We start from the raw sequence: 26,609 nt of genomic DNA on the forward strand, positions 1-26,609 counted from the left end.
GGTTTATGCAGTCAAAGCGGTTGATTTAGGAGTTTCCTGTTTGGTTTGGTACCACAGCTTGAAGTTTTTTTTTTTATCATGGGTACTTAGGTGTGTAGAAATGTATTATTTAATATAATTATATGGACTACTTATATTTGGTGTCATTTTGGAGTCTCCAATGATCCTTGAAGCTTGCAGAAAATACAGTTTAGTGAGAATCACCCTTCAATCTGATTGTTTACTTTGGATATAGCAAATTGTGACAAAATAAATGTGTTTAATGAGATAAATGGCATATGATTAATTTCACGATAAGTGTGCGAAATAATCGCGATTTAAAAATGTTAATCTATTAACAGCCCTAATATACACACCCACACACACACACACAACCATTCTTTCTGGTTCTCGAATCTGATTGGCTGAGAGCCTTTTCAAGTCATCCGATATTCCCCCAGTATCAGTTGTTTACAACCTATCAACACCCTTCCCCCATGACTTATTTACGATACAAGCACAGCCCCTCATACCTTACTGCTTACACATAGTCATAATCACACAAGTAGCCACGCAAGTTTATACAACAGTTTGACAGGCAAAAGCCTGTAAACATATAAGAAACAACAACGTGTCTTCAAAAACCCTCTTTTGCACGAAAGTACTTCCTTCCGCCACAGATTCAAATCTCAAGTTGACCGTTTAACAGTTGAGCCCAAGCCTCCGTTACTAATTCTAAAACATAACTTTAGAACTAGTAACGAAGGAACGCTGAGTCACTTGCTGTGAAGCGGAGTGATACAAGCGGTGAAACGGTTCCTGTGGTGATACTGATAGAATAATCGCATGGCTGGAAAAGAGAGTGTTCTCAAATCGATTAACCACAATTAATCGCATCTAACATAAATGTTTGTAAATATATATAATAGGTGTGTGTGTATATATGTACTGTATGTAAGTGTGTTTGTTATTTTGTATGCGATTAATCGATTGCCAGATATATACATATTACATATATGCACACACGCACACACATACATTCATAACACACATACATTCATACACTCACACACCCCTGCTTTTTTGTAAAATTTGTGCTTAAAGCAAGAAAAATTATGTAAGGAAAATATACATAATTTGTATCAAAAGTAAAGAAAAAAAGAGTCTAAAAATAGAGACAAATGCACTAGCAGCAGTAGCATATTATGGAGCAGTACTTTTTTACGGTTGCAGCCTTGACTCAAATCAAAACCCAAACACAGTTGACCGGATTCATCTGGTTTTCAAATGTTTGAACGAATCAGATGAAACTGATATCCTATAAAAGCAGAGCATCACCTCGAGATAAAACTAATCTTTGATGGTCAAGTGGACAGTCCAGCTCTAACGTAACAGCGTTGTGTTCTCGAAGACATCCATAATTGGGATTCTGAACCCACTCTGCGCATGAATCGCCAACAGAAATGGACAACAGCCAGGCAATAATAGACTCCTTCAACATTGATTGCAGCTGGTCTTCAAATCTTACGATACCGCAGATCATTGTATGGGCTTCAGTTGCTACGGCAACAGCCAATTGGGACCTAAATAAACAATAAACAAAGCTTTCTAAACCCACAGGCCATAATCTCCACCAAGAAGTGTTGCACACTGCCAAAATAAAAAGAAATATTTAATTTCTACATGCAAACAGGAATATAGCCTTCAAGACTCTCGTAGAGATCGGAAAAACGACTGAGCGTGAGAACATGTGACACAGTGACATAGCTGTACATATTACAACATCTCTTTTACTTCTGATTGCCAATAATATGATAAGCATTTTCAAGAAATCAACAGTGACATACTGTGTGTGGGTTGGAAGCGAGTTTACAGGAGAAGTGTCTCTCAAAGCAGGAAGCACTAAAAGGACAAAATATTACACATGGATAAACAATTTGCAAATCGAATGTACATTTTCAGCTATCCATCATGCTGCATTAGCGCTAAAAAACCCATTCCTGACTCTGTCAGTATATGAAATTTACTGCTCAATGAATGCAAATATTTCTAAAATCACTTGAATAATCATCACATCGTAATTTCAATGTTGGAACTCTTAAATAAATAGAGTGCACTGGTTCCTTAAACTGTATCACCGTGTCCTAACTACACAGGACCCGACATCACGACACATGATAAAATGTACCTTTTCCATGTTAATTCGAGTTTTTGTCCTAACCAGCCATTTTAGGCAGTTTTTATCACGATGATTTCATTTCAAACGTTCGTTTTTTAAATAAGTTTAACTTTAGTTAGTTATTTGATGCTTTAAAAAAAGGGGAGGGGGGGTGTGAAGTCATGATAGACGGCTCCTCTGAGGGAAGTTGTCACTGAGTCACTAACATACTTTTTTGGGGGTTTTCGGGAGGAGAGTGGAGCTTTAGCTTTAATATCAACGTTTCCATAATTGTTTACTTCACACCAACATAATTAATTGCTCTGCATCTATGAGAGTGTGGGCGGGCTTTTGACATCGCGCCTCTACTTCCTGCTCTCTACTGTGCAGATTCCGGTCCCGAGATCACTACTGCACGGACTTTGTTCCAAATCTGCACAAGATGACAGAGCCATATTCAGACCTCCGGAGGCTTTAAATTACTTCAGCGGAAGCCAATGAAGTTGCGTCGTCCATACTTTTTACGGTCTATGCTGTGGACAAACGGCCAAACCCTACTTATCCATTTCAAGTCAAGTCACCTTTATTTCTATAGTGCTTTTCACAACACAGATTGCAGCTTTACAGTGATGATAGGAAATAAATTTTGTTTTAGATGAAAAGCTAAAGTACGTTTTTGACTGATTAATTTCTGTTGTAAAAAATATTGCCGTTAATCTATTCTCAAAGTTGGGTTGGGAGCTGGGTCTATACTACGCAAGCTATGATGACTTTCACCTTGATATTTTAGCGCGGATGTATACCTAGCCGAATTGCACTGTAGGGGGTGAGAGAACGAGTCTTCGAACCTGTGTGTATGCCTACTAGTGTTGTCAAAAATATCACTATGTATCGATACTGAAATAAACGATACAATACTCATTTTCTACAGTATCGATATCAGCTGCGCTCTCCTCTCCGATCGACAGCGAGTTGACACGCACCCGCCTCCTCTCATTCAGTCCGTTTAATCCTCTGAACATTGCGAACACGTGTTCAGCTGGATTTTTCCTCATGACAGTGTGTTAGTATTGGTGTGACCGGTCTGAATTTCGCACGGGGTTGCACATAATGCAACCCCGCAATTCTACAAATTCCCGCAGATTTCGCGCTCGCATCTGAAGTGCACACACACATACCGCTCCTTTTTCTTATTAATGGTCAGATACACTCAAAATGTATTTAATGCCCATATTGGTGAGTTTTAACGTAAACACAGTCGTAACCAGCTCACAGGAACAGTGGGATCCATGCGTGCTTCAGGTCTTAAAGGGACAGAAGTTTTTTTATTATTCAAACTACAAAAAGACAAACGTACGGAGCCCCCCTAGTCCCACTTTTTCCAAAAAAATTATTATAACTATCTTTTGGCCTCAAGATAGTAACTCGTGTTACTATTTACTATTTTGAGGCCACAAGTTACTATTTTGAGGCCACGAGTTACTATCTTGAGGCCAGGAGTTACTATCTTGAGGCCACGAGTTACTATCTTGAGGCCACGAGTTACTATCTTGAGGCCACGAGTTACTATCTTGAGGCCACAAGTTACTATTTTGAGGCCACGAGTTACTATCTTGAGGCCACAAGTTACTATTTTGAGGCCACGAGTTACTATCTTGAGGCCACGAGTTACTATCTTGAGGCCACGAGTTACTATCTTGAGGCCACAAGATACTATCTTGAGGCCACGAGTTAGTATCTTGAGGCCACGAGTTACTATCTTGAGGCCACGAGTTACTATTTTGAGGCCACGAGTTACTATCTTGAGGCCACAAGTTACTATTTTGAGGCCACGAGTTACTATCTTGAGGCCACGAGTTAGTATCTTGAGGCCACAAGATACTATCTTGAGGCCACGAGTTAGTATCTTGAGGCCACGAGTTACTATCTTGAGGCCACGAGTTACTATCTTGAGGCCACAAGTTACTATTTTGAGGCCACAAGATAGTATCTTGAGGCCACTAGTTACTATCTTGAGGCCACAAGTTACTATTTTGAGGCCACAAGATCATTTAAACAAGCATGATTTCATTAATGTCTTTAGATTATTGTCTTAATTTAGACTTTTTTTTAATCTAATTTCAACTTTTTATCTCATAATTTTGACTTTAAATCCAAAATTTTGAATTTTTTTTTATCTCCGAAGTCCTAATTTCAACTGTTCATCTCACAATGACTTAGCATCATGTCATATTTTTTTACTTTTTATCTAATAATGTGGACTTTTAAAATCATATTTTCAAAATTGTATCTCTTAATTATGACTTTATGATAATTGAAATAAGCTGATCAGTAATATAGTTGAATATTTAGCGTCCCCAACTGAGCAAGCCAAAGCCAAAGGCGACAGAGGCGAGTGCCGTCAAGTTTAATCTCTGGTGCTGTACACTTGCTGCGAGAGCCCGCCCACAAACTGTACTGATTGGCTGTGGTTTTTGATTGATTTGTCGCATATCCTAGTCGCGTCGCATCTGATGTGAACATACAAGTTGCTTGTCACTGGAATCTTATCGTGTCGCGTGTAGTTAGGACACAGTGTATGAAACACCAAAAATATACACCAAACACAACATATAATGCATACATTACACTACACTAAACTTGATACAAATCTGAATGAAATACGAATTATTATGTTAATAAATAAAAATAATGCATGCACAAAATTAAATCAAATTAAAATAAACTAAATCTTAATGGTGGCACTGTGTAACAACTTATATCTTTTTTTTTTTACTGTATTTATTACTGTTTTCACAATATTTTAGATCAAATAAATGCAGCCAATCAATTGCATTATAATTTTTTTTTTACAAAATCTTACGTCATAAAACATGTCTAAATGTAAATCTTATCTTCAATGGGTAAAAGAAGAAGAATTGCGAGCATAAAGTGGACAAGTAAAGAAAACTTGATTGCTACACACAAGCAACACCCGGCAAGTGAGAGTTAAAAGCTAAATTAACAGAAAAAATGTCTTCAATTGAGCAGCGTTCAACAAATGTAACTATGCTCATAAGTTAATGTATTGCCTTTTCCCACATTAGTATTTCTATCCGCACAAACCCCCTGCAGTTCCATCAGAAAACCCTAGGGGTTCGCAAACCCTGGGGAAACCCTGTTGTAAGAGAATCTCTCACTCTCTATATATATTTTTTCACAATTTCTCTAAGTGGAAGTGGAGCATTCCGGAGAAAGCATGAGCACATAGTGCTCTCTAAGAGCTATGGGGTTCCTGAGGGAACTCCATCCGCAAAACACAAAAGAGGATAAAAGCCATGGGGTGGATAGAAAAAAGCAGTTTGGGGAAAAAGGGAGTGAATCAGGGAGATTTGAATTAGAAATGATGGATCTTAGATAGTGACAGCTTATAGGTTTGCACCAGTACAAACCTCTGGTTATAATCTTTTTCGACAGCTATGTTTTATAAAAGCCATTTCAATTCTCACAAGCCTTTTTTTTTATAGACAGGTATGGACCCGAACACCCAAACTTGAGATAAACAATTTAGACAGGGCGAGCAATACGCTATTCACTCCTCCTCAGAGAAAAGTGAGAAAAAAAATTATCATGGGTTTGGACCAGCAAAGGAACATTTCCCCAGAACTACGCTATGATAAGTAAAGACCAAAAGTCAAATGAACATACTCTCCTATATTTATATGGCTCTCTCACATGCGGATGATCGGAAAACACCAATAAACAAGTAAGCTTTCATCAAATCTCCATTTGAGCTTTTCTGATTAAATTAAAGGAACACGCCGACTTTTTGGGATTTTAGCTTATTCACCATATCCCCCAGAGTTAGATAAGTCCATACATACCATTCTTATCTCAATGCGTGCTATAACTCTGTCTGACGCACCCACCACTAGCCTATACGGGGAATAAGCTTAAGTCCCAACAAGTCGGCGTGTTCCTTTAAAGTGTACTTCAGTCAGTCTGTGTTCTGTTACGACTCACGAGCAGCTTGTGCTGTTTGTGCGATTAAATCTGCCATCAAACCTCCTCAGTGATGAACTGTAGTAACCAAGCATGGATCTCTCGACTATTTACGATTGTGTTTTTGCTGAATATCTTTGTTCTTGCATGTCAAGCAGCTTCAGTCGAGCTTCTGTTTATGTCCGCTGATCAATATTTATGTGTATAAAATCCTAAATTCAATCTGTTCATCATATGAAGTGATCAAGTCTGTTCTGAAAATTTGGACTAAACCTCTCAATTTATATAAGTTAGTTATACGACCTCTTTATGAACTTTAAGTGTCAGGGACGTCGTTAGGCCTATTTTAGGGGGGCTGAAGCTACCCCAAAATGCTCCTAAGCCCCCCTAAATGATAATAAGAACAACAATAACAATTTGATTTATCAATAACTGTATCCTCATTCATATTTAGACACAACAAATTATATATATCCAGCTACAAAAAAATAGCCGAAAAGTCGGAAGTTGGACAGAAGTAGCCTAACAAAGAGTCGTTGTGCTATCAAGATGATGCACCGCGTCTCGTTGCATGTGTGTTTGGCAAAACTAAAATAAAATTATAGATTAAATGTACTTAGTTTTCGTCTTATCAATGTCTTTCATAGAGCAAATAACGTTCAGATGCATTTCCGCTCCCTCACGCTCTCTCTCTCACATACACGCGCGCCACACACACATACACACACACACACAAACACACACCGCCGTCTTCATGAGAACGAGTGTTCGACGTTGAAAGCAAGTTCGCGAAAGGTTGGTATCTCGTGAACACCTTTACACAATCACACATTAAAAAGTGGTATAAAAATATTTTTAATTCAGAATATAATTTTGTCAGTGTGTTAATGTCGACCCGAGAAGCGATTGCTACTTTAGAAAGTTAACTAGTCGCACGTTTGGGGTAAAATGCACTTGTCGATGTCAAAACACAAATTAAAATATTAAATAATGTTATGTCATTAGGCTATTGTATAGGGTAAATTTAGTACAGGGTGTGAAAATTGTACAGCTGTGGTATTTGTAGCCTATAGGTTTAGCTCAATTTAGGTTTAGCTGTATATTTGTATTTTAGCTAAAAAATGGGTTGAATACATGCGGTTCTGTGTAATTAAATGGCATTCTGTGGACAACTTATCTTATATAGAGAGGAATAGTATGCTATTACTTTATCATACATTTACATGAGCAGACAGATAGCATTTAAGTCATTGCTTAGTAACTCATAAGTGTAGCTCTAGAAGTTACAAATACCCTGGGGGCTAAGCCCCCCCTGTCTTCCAATCCTAGTGACGTCCCTGTTAAGCGTCAAAGTATCAGTTGTGTAGCCCGGTGTAAACCCGAGTTCTGGCTGTCTTTCTCTGCCTTTGAGAAAATGACAGGCCAGACGAGCCAATCCTGAAGTCTCCTGGTTTGACGTCCAAGCAGGAACGGTTACCTCCCTTTCCTCCACCCAGAGAATCTGCCACGCCCATGCAAACGCTCGAGAGAGATCATGGGTTGTGAACGAGTGAACGCTGGCAGTTTCTCAGTGTTTGGATGTACAAATGAAAACAGAAGTCTTTTTTCAGTTCACTGTGATCAGTGATTTCTGATGTGTAGCTAATTATTTATTATTCGTGCACACAATGCGGCTTCTCTCTCTCCAGACAGAACGGTGTTTTCGTGTTTTCTATCTTGTGAGTCAGTGTTTTTGTACGTCCTCGTCACGTCTATCGGTTCTAAAATGTGCATACAGTCATGAGTTTCTGCTCAACATCACATCTCTTTAGAGATAAACCTCACACACGCCGAAGCTCGGGCTGCACTGGCCGGTCGGCCTTCAACATCTCCGACCCCCAGTACTGCATCTGGCCCACAGCGGAGGCACCAAACGCGGCATGAGATTAAGCAGACGGGGGGTAAGCGTGAGCATATCCGGGCTAGCCAGCTAGCCCCACAATAAACTGGATTACATTCGATTACTGCTGTGGTTTTTTTGTTTGCGCTGTGTACTCAACGCGCGTCACTGACGCTTTTATTTTATTTTAAAAATAATGCTATTATCAACACTTTCTTTTAACTCGTTCATCTCGAAAGCTGTAATGGTACTTTGCATGTGTTACAAAGTTGGTAATAATGATGAAGACGGCCTTGGTGTAACTCGTGTCTATTCAGAACTCTCAGATACAAACACAATAAACTCGCGCTGACTGACAGCGCTCTCATAACTCAGTAGTTACTATAAATAACTTTGTTAGGAATCGCTGAGCTCCATCTCTGGTACATAAGTGATGTCCGGTTCGCGAACGATCTTTCTTTTGAACCAGTTCTTTTTAGTGAACCGAATCAGTTCACCAAATCGGACTGAATCGTTCTAAACGGTTCGCCTCTACAGTCAGCGCTGATCCATAATTTACTAAAGTTACTAACTTTCTGACATGAGTGACAGTCCCTCCGACTAGAAATAGACTAATAACCTAAAGTATATGCTGTAACTACAACAGTTCAGACATGCTGAGAACTGATGAGAAGTGAACTCAGGTCCATCCGTCTCTCTGGCAGCAGCTCGTGCCTCGTAGACCTCGTTAAACCAACCCCCTCTGCTCATTTAAAATGCAAAGATGTCAGCCAATCACAACAGTGGGCGTTTTTACTGAAGTCTCACAGCAGACACGCCTCTTGTAACAGGGCCTTCAGCCACAGGGCAAACAGCAGTATAGAAAAAATGCCTTTTATTTCTAAATTATGACATTTTATGATGTAAAAGTCATACAAACAATATAAGTACACCTCAGGAAACATTATAAAATAATAGAAAAATGCCATGCCATGGGACCTTTAATACGTAAAATGAGTGAGGATGTGTTGACACCAGACGCGAATGAAGCGAGCTATTCGCGCGTAGTTGGACGCTTGAACATTTTTAGTTTACTCGCTTCATTTGCGCGTGAAATTCGCTTAATTCGCTCGTGACATTCACTTATCAACAGACGCGAATTCAGGTCATGGTCTTGTTGCGAAATGGCTGACTTGGATTGTTTTAAAATACGGCGAAATAAGCTAAATTTTCCGGATTTAACTAGCTTGTAGTCTCAATAGGGTGAATTCAGGATGATTGGGATACTTTTTCCAAGTCTTTACCAAGTGTCCCAATCACCCTGAAATCAATCTATGTATAGCTCAAATTGAGTAAAGAGTGTTTTTTACAACTTACCAGATTGTCCGACCTCCTCACTCACTTTCTTCCAAGCAAGATCCTTTTTATTCCTGTTTCTCTAAAGTATGAAGATGTATCGTACAGCTCCGGGTATCCACATATGATTTAGTCCTCATAGTTGTCACTACTAGAGCAAGCTCCTGACTGGTTAACACGGTGCGATTATCCGCCAAAGTTTCGATTTTTCAACTGCCTCATTAACGCGAATCGCACCGCAGAATGTCTATTCGCGTATTTGCAAGAAACGCTTCATTCACGTCTGGTGTGAATGCACCATGACAACATTTGCCAGAGCCTTAAGACGAAATACACTTGTATGAAAGATACACGATGTAACTACAGAAGAGTCAAGTTTTATATAGGAAAAATATCGAAACTCTTTGGTAATTTTTTGAGCGAGATGCTAATCAGATTCAGTTATGTATGCTAAGCTATGCTAAAAGTGCTACCGCCAGACCCGGAGTTCGGCTGAATGGATTGGAAAACGGTACAACTCAACTGTTTAACTCTAGGGGAGTTTGTTAAATGAGCCTACTTTCAGTAGTGTTCCTTCAAGACAAATCTTAATAACTTATGGAGTACTGCTACGTAATCTCATCTTGTTTTAAAGATTTTTAGACATTTTAACTGAAAAATTGGACAAAAATACATGTTACGAGTCAGTTTATCAAATGACTGCAAATAATTCTCATAAAAGACCACAGGCTAAGCTGAAAGAAAATATTTCACAGAAAAAAATAAACAAGGAAATCTCACCAACTTCCGACATCTCAGGCACAGATGTGACAAAGGGTCCGTCTGGGAATTTGGGAGCGTTGTCGTTAATATCCTGAACTTTTATAATGAACTCTGACTCTGGCTCCAGGGGTTTATTGTTGTTGCGGTCGATGGCTTGGGCGTGAAGAACATAATGTGATTTCTTTTCCCGGTCCAGACTCTTGGTGGCGTGGATGTCTCCTGTTACCTCGTTGATGATGAAGATACTTCCTGCTCCTTCACCGCTAAGGATGTACCTGACCGAACCATCTCCTTTGTCTGAATTCGAATGCAGCTGAAATGAGAGACAAAGAAACGTTGGTGTGTGACTGCTGATATGAATCAATACATTGCAATATATTCAATAATTAGGGCTCATTAAGCACACAATCATCCAAAAAGCCCTTAAGCTAGCAAACGTTTATGTACCTTATACAGTAGTTCCATGCTAACCTGACTGATTTGCAAAAATAATTTGCCTGTGCAATGATGCTCTTGGCTGATTTAATTTATAAATGGTTGCTAGGGTGCTATCTGTAGTTGCTAGGTAAACGCTTACTCTTCAGGAAGTCGACCTATGAACAGCTTACTTATAATTATCTCTGCACACTAAACTGTGACAGGAGAAAGAATTGAACATCATATGCATCACCTTTAAAGGGACTTGAAAAGAAAAGGAGGATGTTAGATGTTGAATAATATATTTGCATTTAGCAAACAGAAAAAAAGAACAGTCATTGACTTCATCTGCTAAACTGGAGGATCATCCTCTGAGATGTGAGATCTCAGATCATAGTGTTGATGTGAGATCTTGCCCTACTTCAATGTCGACAGAAAGAGAGAGAGGAGATGCAAGCCAAAAAACCTGCTTAATTGATAGAAGGAGGATTACACACAGCTCTCTAGCTGATGGCCACCAACTCAGTAAAAGCTTACGACAAATACAAGACACTTCAAAAATAAATAATTCGGCAAGGTGGTCCCTGCAGACTGCAAAAACATAAGCACATTTACAAAACATTAGCACATTTATACACCGAACTTGCACTACCGTAATGCATTTGGATGTTATTTGTTTTCTCATTGTCAAGCAGTGATTTTAAAATATTCTCATTACTGTGAAACAGTAATTGAAAACATGCTAATACAATGATTCTATTATGACGATTAAACCATGTTATTTTGATGGTTTGTTTCAATCTTATTTTTTAATTATTTATTTTATTATATATTTTTTTATGTTTGGATAATGTGTTTCAAAAGGCAGAAATTTCAGTCATTAAAGCTACACTGTATGATATTTTCCCCCATCTAGTGGTGAAAAGGTATATGACCATCCAGTGAATTTTAGTGCCTGTTCCTCTCAATTCCGATTTCGTTTCAACTCCTACGGTGGCCGATTTAGTCCAAGATTAACATGGCTTCCAGTTCGACCTCGTCCACATTCGATATGGTGCCTGTGGGATATTCTGTGCGCAGTGGGATGGTTGGAACTCAACTGGCCTAATTATTCGGCTAGAAAGAACTGCAGCTAATCCAGAGTGAACTTTGATGATAGTAATGTTTATTCAGTCATCCAATTGCAAGGCATAAACAGGTTTGCGTGGATATGTACATAAATTTGGTTTCTGTGAGAGAACAAATAAGGATGGTAAATATACATACACAGTTAAGAACTGTATAACTATACTTATAAGTTACATGTAAAAGTAAAATGTAATCATAAACCAGAGCTTATTGTACCACATATAGGGTATAGGCGCTAAATGCAGCTGCATTAAAAGGAGCGGAGCTGCCGCTGCTGCTGCTAACAAGCGGTGTCCGGTTACAAAAGTGTGTGCGCCGCTTTAACATTAGCACTGCAGTGCGCTCTGTATAACAATTGTTAATATGCCAATCAGACCTGATACATATTTCCATCAACATACATTACAAGCAAATATTTTCTAAAAACGAATAAACATTGTTGATAACAAAATAACTGAATGATTATTCAAATAGGTGAGCATTAGGCTACTGTATGTTGACACAAAAATACTTCTGAGGTGACATCAACTGAATTACATGATGACACACTCTAAAACACATCTACAATGACAATAACTATTATTACTTACGGAGTTATTAACGCACAGAAATACCACACAAGGAAAAACAGACTTTTGAGGAATAAACAAGCCAGGAAACTGGACGCTGCTGAGATGAAAACTCTCTGCACATGCACCAGACAAGTCTGAACAAGTTGACGCGCACATGCGCGAGGCAGAGAATTTTGTACAGTGCCATCGAGTATTAAAACCTGTTAAAACGAGAAAGGCGAAGCTTGAATTTACGGGTATGTCCCTCTTTGGCTAATGTACTTTCAAGATGGAGGGGCAACATGGCGACCACCGTTAGATCCCATTACCTTATGTATTTTCAATGGCATATTATAAACTTACGAGAATACTTTATTACTTGAAATAAGTAAATATACATTAATGAGCACATATATTTTTGAAAGAAGTGTTTTTAGCTAAGAATAGACTAAAAAAGTTACACAGTGTAGCTTTAAAATGGACAATATTTATAGACTATAGTTGTTATTTTGACAAGTACTGTACGTTGTGAACCCAAACGTAGGTCAAACTCAACAGAGCAAGACTATTAAAGCTATTATGTCAAATGTTACCCTGCTGTATAAATACTTCAAAATTTCAACAGTGCATTTTCATATTACAGTAATGAAAATTAGATAATTTTTGCATTATGGTCATGATACTTGAGGCAGAAATGTGCTCAATTGTCATGAAAATAAAATCTTAATGCCAACTCAATTCTTCAAAATAGGCTTTATTTTCTTTATGCACATATATAATTTCCTCCTACTTCTGTTTGTGTTAAGGATTATGTTATCCTGATGACTCCTGATGAATCCTTTCTGTGTGTAGTTCCCATTCAATTTGTTCCAGTTGTTAAGTTTGTTGCTATGGTTACTAATGGATTGTTTGATTATGTTCACCTGTTCTTCATCTCTCTTTCCTTTGTTTTTATCTAGTATTTATACTAGTTGTTTCAGTTGCTCTTGGTCGGTCCTCATTTACATTAGCATTACTCCTGCGATATTCAGTGTATTGATTTTGTAAATAAAAGGCCCTATCATACTCCTACCGCAGTGTTTTTTGCTAGTTTCAGCCAGATGCAGTTATCATTTTCACATCCTGCGCCACGTTGTTTAAATAGCAAATGCACTCGCACCCATCTGTTCAGGCACATTTTTTGGCGTGTTGCTATTTTGAGGCAACTGAAATCGACTGCACCATTGACCAACTGAAACCTGGTCTAAAGTCAATGCAATATTTTTTCTGTGTTATTTAAAGAGTGTGTTAGTAATATGTGTCTATAGGGGGTTGCACAATGCGCATATACTCTGCTTAAATTACGCACAGGTACGCGCAGCAGCACACAAACATTTTTAAATATAAAAAATAAAAGGATGTTCAGTCTTTCCACTCACAAATTCCGCCATGTAAAAAGTGAATCCCCCATGGCGCGAGCGCAACTGGCTTTTAAAGGGAATGGGAGATGACACTCTGATTGGTTTATTCCACGTTACAAAACACCCATGACTCATTAAGAGACTGGGTACAACCCTTTTAGACCCTTTTTCCGTCGTTAAACAAGCAAAAATAGATTCGGACACGCCCTAAGTGCACCTGCGCCATGCGCTTAGATCATTAAAATAAGGCACAAAGACTATATATGCCCTGCTCATCTTCATTTTTGTGTGTGTTGGCATCCACAGACTGTAACAATTTGAGGGTAAAATGTGACCTGGATATGTTGAAAGCTTTCATAAGATTCACCCACCTAAAAGACTTCTTGAGTCTTTGCACTTACAATTACCTCTCTTTGGGAATGGAAAGGTGGATCAGACATGAAAGCAAACCGGCGCATTCAAGGATGATGTCTTGCTGCATGCCCTCTAGATGCACCGCATAATGATAATTAAAAAAAAGCCGCAAATGACAATACTGTCATTCCCAAAGCATGTTGAAAAATGACAAGAGAGGTTAACGTTTCAGGAAGGCATAATGTGAACCCATGGGATACCTGTGCAGTGGTGTTTCAGCTCTGCACACAAGTAGTCTGCTCATTGCATGGTGTCTCAAGGCTCATTGGTTTTGTGATAAGGCAAAACATTGACAGAACACTCAAAGCACTGAAAGCCTTGGTTCTCCTGAGTGTTTTATTGTCACTATCCAATAAAAGTCAGATTGTGATCCACTCAAGCTCAGTTTAATGACTCAAGCACAGACTAAAGCAAACAAACACATACACCTCGAGCCATCCAAGCATTTATAGTCCTCAGAAATTCAACATTGATCCTGTTTACGTTTTTAATACACATTACTGATCGCATTGTGCCTCATCAGTGCACATTTGCAGAAATGATTGGATTATGTTAATGAGGAGCCGAATGGGTTTTTAGGCACTGTTATAGCAAACTTGCATTCAGATCTGATCCTTTTCAGGATCAGATCAATTCCAGATGGATAAAACACCTACGTTATTTTTCTCACTAAATTTCTTCTTTCCCTCTGAAATATGTCACATTACAGCAGTAAAACAGGTTGTGACTGACTAAAGGATTGTGATGTGTGTGTATATATACAAGTGCTGAAAGCATTCTTTAGAAATGTTGGCCCATATTGATAGGATAGCATCTTGCAGTTGATGGAGATTTGTGGGATGCACATCCAGGGCACGAAGCTCCCGTTCCACCACATCCCAAAGACGCTCTATTGGGTTGAGATCTGGTGACTGTGGGGGCCATTTTAGTACAGTGAACTCATTGTCATGTTCAAGAAACCGATTTGAAATGATTCGAGCTTTGTGACATGGTGCATCATCCTGCTGGAAGTAGCCATCAGAGGATGGGTACATTGTGGTCATAAAGGGATGGACATGGTCAGAAACAATGCTCAGGTAGGCCGTGGCATTTAAACGATGCCCAATTGGCACTAAGGGGCCTAAAGTGTGCCAAGAAAACATCCCCCACACCATTACACCACCACCACCAGCCTGCACAGTGGTAACAAGGCATCCATGGATCCATGTTCTCATTCTGTTTACGCCAAATTCTGACTCTACCATCTGAATGTCTCAACAGAAATCGAAACTCATCAGACCAGGCAACATTTTTCCAGTCTTCAACTGTCCAATTTTGCTGAGCTCATGCATTGTAGCCTCTTTTTCCTATTTGTAATGGAGATGAGTGGTACCCGGTGGGGTCTTCTGCTGTTGTAGCCCTATGAAGCCCCTCCTTCTCAAAAGCGCTATGTACTCTGATTGGTCGGCTGGACCAAAGTGTTGTGATTGGTCAAACTCTTCAAATGCGTTTCACACAGTACTAACTCAACTAGGCCATGCCCCTTTTTGCCCAAGTCTTTGGTGGGAATAATTTAAATGAGGGATATTGTGACTTGTACATTTCCGAAGAAAACTCTTCACAAACAGTGCGCACTGATATAGAGAATAACTCCCTTTGGAGTGACTTTGTGCTTTGTAACTTTGCAGACATTTTCCATGCTCCAACAGCACCATTACAAGTTGAACATATAAAAAACATAACAAACATCAACATAACATACCAATACAACCTCAAATGTTTCTCATCAAATACTTCTCAGTAAATAATCTCACTGGTGTGTCTGTTTTTATTATAGTTAGAACTTTTAGGAGAAACATCTGAGATAAAGTTATTTATAATGTGAACCCGAGTTATGAAACAGAAATGTTTGCGCAACCAAATATTCCTCTGGACTCTGGAAAAGTCTGAATAAAAGAGATGTTTCCTCCATTTCATCAGAATATTGTACGTGACATTTTAAAAAGTTCAGCCAGTCTAATGATCGTTCAAGGCATATTCTACAACACAAATTAAACACTTTAAAAAGGTTAGAGAGCACAAATAAGATCCCAGACATCAATTATTAAGTTATAATCAGATAAAAATGTATTACAATGAACGCATTATTTTCTTTGCAGCCCAGTTTGTGGAAATTAGAGAAAAAATGGCACAAAAGATATTAAGACACTTCAATCACACCATTGCATGAAGGGGTGAAACTCATTCCCTGGGATATTTGACTGTTTGAGGCCAAGAAATGTGCAAACCGTGGCTGGTAATACAAACAGCGATGTTGAAATTAATTCATAATTAAAAGAAAGCGGGGGCTGATTGCACAGCCGGGTCGTCGGCGAGAGTGAACTGTCCGTTTCTGTCAGTAAACAGAGCACTCAGGCAAGCAGTCAGTAATTAGCTGAACGGTCAGAGCTCACACTCAGGCTAGAACCTCTCCAATCAGAAGACAAGTTAATAAGACTTTATGTTAGAGGCCCGTAAACAAAATCAGTTGCAGCCACAGTGAATCTGCACCAATTATTTTACATTATCTTCTCAAAAACAAACCAATTGTTTTCTTTTTAATCAGAATAAAGAATAAGCAATTAAAGCAAGAGTGCAGCTGTATTAAAATAGCTGAGAAACCTGAATTTCAGGCAAGATTTATCCAATTATTTTGTATATACGTATCATTTTTTAAAACTAAATATAAGCTAAACATTTTACAAGCTACAAGTAAACACACATGGACCACAAAAGGAGAATTTAAAAAAAAATGTCCAGCTTGCGCTCGTCTATATAAAAAAAAACACAAGTGTCACAGAATGATCCCATGCTACACGTATAAAATATTTGTTGTGTTCTTATTAAGTTATGACGTTAACATCTGTCAACTGTCATTCTGATTGTCATCAGACAACAGGCCCTGGAAGCGGTGAATGCCACTTCCTACGCATAAGTTGGGATTTATAAAAACAAACTTGAAGGGAAAATGTGCGCACCTGTATGCAAACTCTGACCCATGCGTACGGACATTTTGTTTGGCGACACCGATGGTGAGCTGAGGGACTGACGCAGATTAAGGAAAACCATTTAAATCCTCATTATGAGTCCCAATCATAAATTCAGTGCATGTTCACTATGACAGTTTAAATAAATAAAAGAAGGATTTAAACTCGGTTTTAAATCTGATATACACATTTAGATTAAATATGCCATTCACATTAATGGAGTTAAGCACTTCAATTACATGAAATCATTATCCAGAAGTTACATTTTTTTTAAATATTCTAATAAATAGAAAAAATTGTAGTGGATGCAATGCTTTTGAACACTTTTGAGCGTATGGTCTGATGGTCTGGTTCGAAAAAAAACGGTTGGCACGCCTGGCGCATGGTCAGAATCAGAGTCTCATCTCCCATTCCCTTTAAAAGCCAGTTGTGCTTGCACCATTACGGATTCACTATTTGCATGGCGAAATTTGCGAGCGGAAAGACTGAACGCTTCTCCAGAGATTAATCCTTTTATTTTTAATATTTAAAAAATGTTTGTGTTCTGCTGCGCATCCCTGTGTGTGTAATAAGCAGAGTGTATGCGCGCTGTGCACCCGCCTGTAGGCGCATATTACTAACGCCGCCCTTTAAATAACACAAAAAATACTGGTATTAAAAATTACATCTATTTCAGTTGCCTCAAAATAGCAATGCCCCAACAATACGCCTGAACACACCTCCTTTTCAGACCAGCACGCTAATGGGCGCAAATGTATTTGCAATTTAAACATCATGGCGCTGGACGTGAAAATGATAACTATGTCAGGCTGAAACTAGCAAAAAACACTTGCGCCAGGCACCGCATTGCCCCGGGTGTATGATAGGGCCCTTAATGTTTTAACTACAGTGAGGATTGCCTTATATATGATAAGAGCATATAAAGCAAAACATATAAAGCAATTAAAAATTCTATTTGGCCAGTGGAAAAGATTGAGACAAACTTTCTCTGAAATGTATTTTATACTATTTCGATTTATTTATTCAAAAGCAAGGCTAGGCTACTGGATGATTTTAACAATGTAATGTGATGGCACATCCGTGTCTCATATTTTCCTAATGTCTTGTACCATTGAACATGGTATCACCTGGATGAATATGCAAATGATATGCAGATGAGGACATGCATTGTAAAACTAGGCATTGCAAGCTCCATATTTGGTTATTTTGGGGAGGAAATGCATGTACGCAGAATCTTCCGTTGACTGGGTTTTATAATGGGAATTTTGTGCACGTTCTGGCTTACCCATGGTTTTATAAATCAGAAAACTTTTGTGCGTAAACAAAATCTAGATTCTGTACATACTCTGAGGCCTGCGGTACGGTGACTCATGGATACTTTTTGGGGATTTCTAGGTGTAGCGTTTTTGTGTGCTTGTGTGCTTTTTTTTCCTTCTCAGTTGAGAACGGAAGACCAATGGCTAAAGATTTTTGTTAAATAATACATTACATTTCAGTTTGGTTTTTGGATTTCAACCCTATCGCATACCACACATACAACACAGGTCGCATGGGAGCATTTTGTTATACTTTTGCATATTTTTTAAAAAGCTTGATGCTGGTCCCTATTCACTGCCATTATATGGAAGAGTGAGACATTTTTAAATGCTTATCCAAAAAAAAAAGGAGGGCATACAGTATTAGAATAACACCAGGGTAAATAAATCATGACTTCATTTTCATTTTAGGGTGAACTATCCTTTTAATTTCTTTCATATGTCAGATGTCATATTATGAATGCCAAAAAATGTATACATTCATTTTAAATAAGTATAAAACACAAAGAACACGTCTTACATTCACACTGCATGTGAAAATGTAAAAAACATCCTATTTTATGTATTTCAGTTTGGTGTGATTTACTTTCTGCTGCTGTTGCAATAATGGCATTGTGATAATGGGTACTGTTGGGATTACACACATACACACCCTGACAAATGAAACAGGATTCATTGTGAAGTCCCAAACGCTACACCATCAGGACTGCTGAACCCAACCCCATTCCTTTTACGCTTCGGCTCTGCTGCTTCCAAATTTGGTCCCAGCTACACAAGGGAACATAAATTTCACTTAACCTGCAGTCAGGCTTCTAATTTGGCCACTGACTTAGCTGGGCACAGGCTAATATATCACACTCTGTCTCTGCACCGGCTCCTCTGACGCTCAGTCAAGCCCTCTCTAATGGCAGGAAATAAAAGTGGCACTGGGTCAATAGAGCCAAGACCAGCAAGCTAAAACACAGGGTGGGCCATCATTTCTGGAGTGATAACAGAGTGCAATGTATTAACTTTATCAATTAATTTTTATCACCACGTATAAAACTGAATCCGCTCTGTATATCAAATACAAAGATATCAAGCATATGGAGCTAAAATAATAAAAAGGCAAAGCAGGTGTGACACTAAGAACATTGTGAGAAGAAATGTCTCCTCTCTTTCTGAAAAGAGAGAGAGAGAGAGGCATATGCATAGTGTGAGTTCAGTTTTACACTGCAAAAACACATTTCTTAATCAGTCTTCTTTGCTAGTTATAAAAAATGCAAGACTTAAATTCGGAAATTACGTTTATTTGTCTTACTCCATTGGCAAACCATATATATATATTTTTAAACATAAACTTCATTAAATTGCGATAGATTTCTGCTTTAAACAAGAAATTATATTAGGGTAAGAGGAAAAAAACAACAACTTCATTTAAGATATATTCTCTGAACACAAGCAATATAATACTTTGCAAATAAATTGATATTTAAGGATGCTTTGATCCTTTCCCCCGAAAAAAAGATTATTATTTTTTTGCCATGTAATGCTTAAAAACATAAAAAAGCTTGTCTACTAATGACTTATATTTCATCATATTTCGATTAAAGTTTTACTGCCTTTTCAATATATATTTACACACAGACACACAAACACATCAGGCATAACATTATGACCACTGACAGGTGAAGTGAATAACTGATTATCTCTTCATCACGGCACCTGTTAGTGAGTGGGATATATTAGGCAGCAAGTGAACATTTTGTCTTCAAAGTTGATGTGTTAGAAGCAGGAAAAATGGGCAAGCGTAAGGATTTGAGCGAGTTTGACAAGGGCCAAATTGTGATGGCTAGACAACTGGGTCAGAGCTTCTCCAAAACTGCAGCTCTTGTGGGGTGTTCCCGGTCTGTAGTGGTCAGTATCTATCAAAAGTGACCCATGGAAGGAACAGTGGTGAACCGGCTGCAGGATCATGGATGGCCAAGGCTCATTTTTGCATGTGTGGTGTGAAGGCTGGCCTGTGTTGTCCGATTAAACAGACAAGTTACTAGGGCTGGGTAAAAATATCGATTCATCAATGCATTGAAATTATTTGTTTCTCAATTCAATATCGATTCATCAAATCCTATGAATCGATTCAGCCCACCGACCAGTGGCGGCGCTGTGGGTAACACTCTAGTGAGAGCGTTCAGCGCGGTTCAGCGTTGTACAAGACGCGCTTTACAAAAACAGCAAGATGGCAGACAGCAGCTGCGCTCCGTTCAAGCCTGCACCGCCAACGTTAAAAGCCGACGTAAATAAGTAAATAAGCCAAAGGTTCTCTGATCAGCTGTTCAGTGTTATTTATTGTGTTGACAAAATAGCACTTTGTAATGTTATCATATCTATGGTTGTACTTTCTTTTATGAGTATGCACATTTTGTGCTTCTGTTTACATTTCTTTTATAACTTGAATGTATAGGAAGAAAGAAATATACTGTCTACTACTTACAGCTACATGCACTTTAGAGGTGTTAATAAAGCACCTGTTTGTTACAGTTGTGGTTTGTATTCAACACATGTACAATATTGTACGGTTTGTTCTGCTAAATAAACCATGACAGGAAACATGCTGGGGTTAATTTGTACTTAAACATTGGTAATACTGCACACATTATTTAAAAATATACTTAGGTACTTCATTACTTGTGTATTTACTTATTATTGAATCGATATCGAAGCTAATAAATCAATACCGAATCGAATCGAAGCCTCAAGAATCGAAATCGAATCGAATTGTCAAATTCCTAACAATACCCAGCCCTACAAGTTACTGTAGCTTAAATTGCTCAAGAAGTTAATGCTGGTTCTGATAGAAAGGTGTCAGAATACACAGTGCATCGCAGTTTGTTGTGTATGGGGCTGTATTGGGTTGAGATCTGGTGACTGTGGGGGCCATTTTAGTACAGTGAACTCATTGTCATGTTCAAGAAACCAATTTGAAATGATTCGAGCTTTGTGACATGGTGCATTATCCTGCTGGAAGTAGCCATCAGAGGATGGGTACATGGTAGTCATAAAGGGATGGACATGGTCAGAAACAATGCTCAGGTAGGCCGTGGCATTTAAACGATGCACAATTGGCACGAAGGAGCCTAAAGTGTGCCAAGAAAACATCGCCCACACCATTACACCACCACCACCAGCCTGCACAGTGGTAATAATTTTAAGTTTTAATAATTTAAACATGCCTTTGAAGTTTGGGCAAAAACTTCTGGCAGTGTTGTGTTTTTGTGTATTTTTTTCACAGCGCTGGATGTCATGTGGTGATTGTGAAACACACGGAACACCTCATGGTGAAATTTGTTAATCAGGTCAGCTGAATTAAAGCCACAGTGCATTGTTCTGATCAAAATTGATATGATTAACATGAAAAATGTTACGCCAATGTGTCGGACTCGGTAGACAGCCAGTTAGGAAACAACTTGATATAACAATTTTTTAATACTGTATCCTAAATTGTGGATGATTAAGCTATATATATCATATACTGGCCCCACTTTATATTAGGTGGCCTTAAGTACTATGTACTTACATCCAAAAATAAGTACAATGTACTTACTGTGTTCAAATTGTATTGCAAAACACTTTTGCTGATATTGGGGTGGGATACGGGAAGGGTTAGGGACAGGTGTGGTGGTATGGGTAAGTTTAAGGGTAGGGTTAGGTGTAAGGGAAGTGTCAACTGTGTAATAACAAATGTAACTACAGAAATTAAGTACAGACGTAATTACATGCAGGTATTTTTTAAAATGTAAGTACAATGTAAAAACATGTATGTACACAATAAGTGCATTGTATCAAATGATTAATTAAAATGTTAGTACATAGTAGTTAAGGCCACCTAATATAAAGTGGGTCCCATATGCTGAAGTAAATTTCTGGAGTGTTAACGAAAATTAACGATGAACAACAAGAACCGTTCAGAACCGAAAACCGTGACCCTAAAACCGTGATACGAACCGAACCGTGGGTTTTGTGAACCGTGCCACCCCTAATACATACATACATACATACATATATACATAAATATATATAAACACACACTGAAAGAGGCAGTGATTCCTTTTTTTGTCATGCAATGCCTAAAAGTCAAGAATGTCTGAATTAAGTTAACTTTTTTTACTCCATTGGCAAAACCGCTTTTCTTGTTGTTTTAAATAAACCTCATTAAATCATAACTTTTTTTCTTAAAACAAGAAATGATGTTAGGGTAAGAAAAAAAAACTGTTTTCTTTGAAAACAAGTCATTAAATATTTTGCAAGTAAATTGCAAATCTTTAAGGATGGTTATGTAATTTTCCCAGAAAACAAATTAAAATTATGATTAAGATTTTTGTAATGTCTAAACACATTAAAAAAAAAGCATTTCTACTAATGACGTATTTCTATTTACTTTTTGCTGCCTTTTTGAGTCGTTCACTTATCAAAGACCTCATTATTTCTGGATTTTAACATCTGCCCTCAGAATATCCTCCAAAAATGACACCTTGAATAAAGTCTCACACTTGCACAGCAACATCCATTAACAGGATAGACTGTTACTTCTGAATAATGCTCACAGTAACCCTGTAACCTTGGATACCCAGCAAATTAACTTCTTCCACTTTTTATTTCACTTTATCCACGAATAAGACATTATTCCAAAGCTAATTTCTAGCTAAATATTTAGTCACTGACTAGCCTTCAATAAACACAAATATAATTTTGAAAAGTTATTACCAACTCATGTAATTATGAATCACTTAATGGGTCTATTACTCATATAATGTTTGGTATCATATTACGTGGAGTAAAATGACCAGAAATTGCTGTAAAATTTAGAACTAAAATGAGTGAAGACAGGTCTCATTAAGTGTGAGTCAGGATGGATGGAGTGTGGGATAGAAAAAACCCTCAATGACAGGACAAAAAGTCTTTGAGATGCAGGAGAGAGACACAAAATGACAGAATGAAGGAGAGGGAGATGGGGGGAGTATGAGGAGGAGTGAAGGAGAATGAGGTCAAAGAGTAAAATAAACTCATCAATCACCACAGAGCTTTATATTCACAATTAGTAAGGTGGACTTGTCTCTGATTAAACTTATCCTTTTTTCCTCTGAAGAGCTTTTAATCAGTGTGTGTGTGTGTGTATGTACAATGCCTTTGTTAGTGGTTCAATAATCGCTTAATTTTCTCTAGCCTGCACCTTTCTAATCAGGTCCATTTGGGCAACAACACCAAACCAGTGTGTGAGTGAGTGAGTGAGTGTGTGTGTGAGTGAGTGAGTGTGAAAGTGAGTGAGTGAGTGAATGAGTGAGTGTGTGTGTGTGTGTGTGTGTGTGTGTGTGTGTGTGAGTGAGTGAGTAAGTGTGAATGAGTGAGTGAGTGAGTGAGTGTGTGTGTGTGTGTGTGTGTGTGTGTGTGTGTGTGTGTGTGTGTGTGTGTGTGTGTGTGAGAGAGTGAGTGTGTGTGTGAGTGTGTGTGTGTGTGTGTGTGTGTGTGTGTGTGTGTGTGTGTGTGTGTGTACTTGTCTACCTATCTAACAGGGGACCTTGGTGTCGTAACACACTCACTAACAGGGGACCTCTGAGCCAAGAGGGGACATTTTTCAGGTCCCCTGTTGGTCATGCTTTAAATCATGTTAAAATCAAGTAAAAACACTAAAAAAAACACTCTGGTGATTTTTTTTACTTTTGACCAAGTGGGGACCTACAAGTGTGTGTGTTTAAATCATGTGAAAATTAAGTAAAAACACTCTGGTAATTTTTTTAAAACTTATGACCAAGTGGGGACCTAAGTGTGTGTGTGTGTTTAAGGTCATACTCAGCAGCTCCCCTGTAGGCTGGAGCAGGAACTGTAAGGGCTCTTAAACACACGTCGTTCACACACACTCCTCTATTGTTTGAACGGCCTGCTGTCCCAGAGAGACTCTGCTGTTTAACAGGCTGCTTACTAAAGGAACAAGCATTACATCTCTTTACTAGATATCCTGACTAGTTTCAAACTTTGCATTACATTACAATTAAATTCTACACAGAATCCAAGAAAAAAGGATTTAAAAATCTAAACAACCAGAATGTAATTAGAAGTTTTGTTTTTGTATTTTTTATTTTAACATATTTTAATGACAGTAGCCTATATTCATTGAATATTATTGTATTTATCAAAATAAACAGAAAATAGTACAAACTTTACTATTCTTTTAAACAAGTGTTAAGACATTATTAAAAAAAAAACATTTTAGCTCAAGTATTTGTATAAATAATGTGTGACTTTTGCCCCATGTAAAATGGGGTGTAAAAGGCCCACCTTACCACCTTATACATTTATGAGTTTTTTTAAACAAACCACTTTTGATTTATTTATGATTTACACAATGACTCGGTCCCCTGTTAGATAGTAAATCACGACACCAGTGTGTTTGCGTTGTCATTTCTTGCCATCATAAACACACTGTAGAGATTTAGAGTTTTTATAGCAATAACTGAGTTTTAAGAGTTAAATCAAGCAGAAATAGTTCTCTAATGTATAAATTTCAGATCCTCTTTGAATAATGATTATGTTAAACACAATGACTCGGTCCCCTGTTAGATAGTAAATCACGACACCAGTGTGTTTGCGTTGTCATTTCTTGCCATAAACACACTGTAGAGATTTAGAGTTTTTATAGCAATAACTGAGTTTTAAGAGTTAAATCAAGCAGAAATATTTCTCTAATGTATTAATTTCAGATCATCTTTGAATAATGATTATGTTAAACACAATGACTCGGTCCCCTGTTAGATAGTAAATCACGACACCAGTGTGTTTGCGTTGTCATTTCTTCATCTCAAACACACTGTAGAGATTTAGAGTTTTTATAGCAATAACTGAGTTTTAAGAGTTAAATCAAGCAGAAATATTTCTCTAATGTATTAATTTCAGATCCTCTTTGAATAATGATTATGTTAAACACAATGACTCGGTCCCCTGTTAGATAGTAAATCACGACACCAGTGTGTTTGCGTTGTCATTTCTTGCCATAAACACACTGTAGAGATTTAGAGTTTTTATAGCAATAACTGAGTTTTAAGAGTTAAATCAAGCAGAAATAGTTCTCTAATGTATTAATTGCAGATCATCTTTGAATAATGATTATGTTAAACACAATGACTCGGTCCCCTGTTAGATAGTAAATCACGACACCAGTGTGTTTGCGTTGTCATTTCTTCATCTCAAACACACTGTAGAGATTTAGAGTTTTTATAGCAATAACTGAGTTTTAAGAGTTAAATCAAGCAGAAATAGTTCTCTAATGTATTAATTGCAGATCATCTTTGAATAATGATTATGTTAAACACAATGACTCGGTCCCCTGTTAGATAGTAAATCACGACACCAGTGTGTTTGCGTTGTCATTTCTTGCCATCATAAACACACTGTGGAGATTTAGAGTTTTTATAGCAATAACTGAGTTTTAAGAGTTAAATCAAGCAGAAATAGTTCTCTAATGTATTAATTGCAGATCATCTTTGAATAATGATTATGTTAAACACAATGACTCGGTCCCCTGTTAGATAGTAAATCACGACACCAGTGTGTTTGCGTTGTCATTTCTTGCCATAAACACACTGTAGATATTTAGAGTTTTTATAGCAATAACTGAGTTTTAAGAGTTAAATCAAGCAGAAATATTTCTCTAATGTATTAATTGCAGATCCTCTTTGAATAATGATTATGTTAAACACAATGACTCGGTCCCCTGTTAGATAGTAAATCACGACACCAGTGTGTTTGCGTTGTCATTTCTTGCCATAAACACACTGTAGATATTTAGAGTTTTTATAGCAATAACTGAGTTTTAAGAGTTAAATCAAGCAGAAATATTTCTCTAATGTATTAATTGCAGATCCTCTTTGAATAATGATTATGTTAAACACAATGACTCGGTCCACTGTTAGATAGTAAATCACGACACCAGTGTGTTTGCGTTGTCATTTCTTGCCATAAACACACTGTAGAGATTTAGAGTTTTTATAGCAATAACTGAGTTTTAAGAGTTAAATCAAGCAGAAATAGTTCTCTAATGTATTAATTGCAGATCATCTTTGAATAATGATTATGTTAAACACAATGACTCGGTCCACTGTTAGATAGTAAATCACGACACCAGTGTGTTTGCGTTGTCATTTCTTCATCTCAAACACACTGTAGAGATTTAGAGTTTTTATAGCAATAACTGAGTTTTAAGAGTTAAATCAAGCAGAAATATTTCTCTAATGTATTAATTGCAGATCCTCTT

The 26,609-nt window shown here is 37.8% G+C and overlaps 1 protein-coding gene across 3 annotated transcripts in view; it reads right to left on the minus strand.

Annotated features, from left to right (window-relative positions):
- Nucleotides 1-26,609, minus strand: part of LOC307117044 (cadherin-18) — a 234,164-nt gene that overhangs the window by 94,343 nt on the left and 113,212 nt on the right. For all 3 annotated transcript variants that reach the window (XM_079801713.1, XM_079801711.1, XM_079801712.1), the window contains one exon: nucleotides 10,113-10,407. In XM_079801713.1, coding sequence (XP_079657839.1) covers nucleotides 10,113-10,407 — 295 coding nt within the window. The remainder of the gene's footprint in view (nucleotides 1-10,112; nucleotides 10,408-26,609) is intronic.

Source organism: Gobio gobio (genome assembly GCF_949357685.1).
Source record: "Gobio gobio genome assembly, chromosome: 20".
Taxonomy (NCBI): domain Eukaryota; kingdom Metazoa; phylum Chordata; class Actinopteri; order Cypriniformes; family Gobionidae; genus Gobio; species Gobio gobio.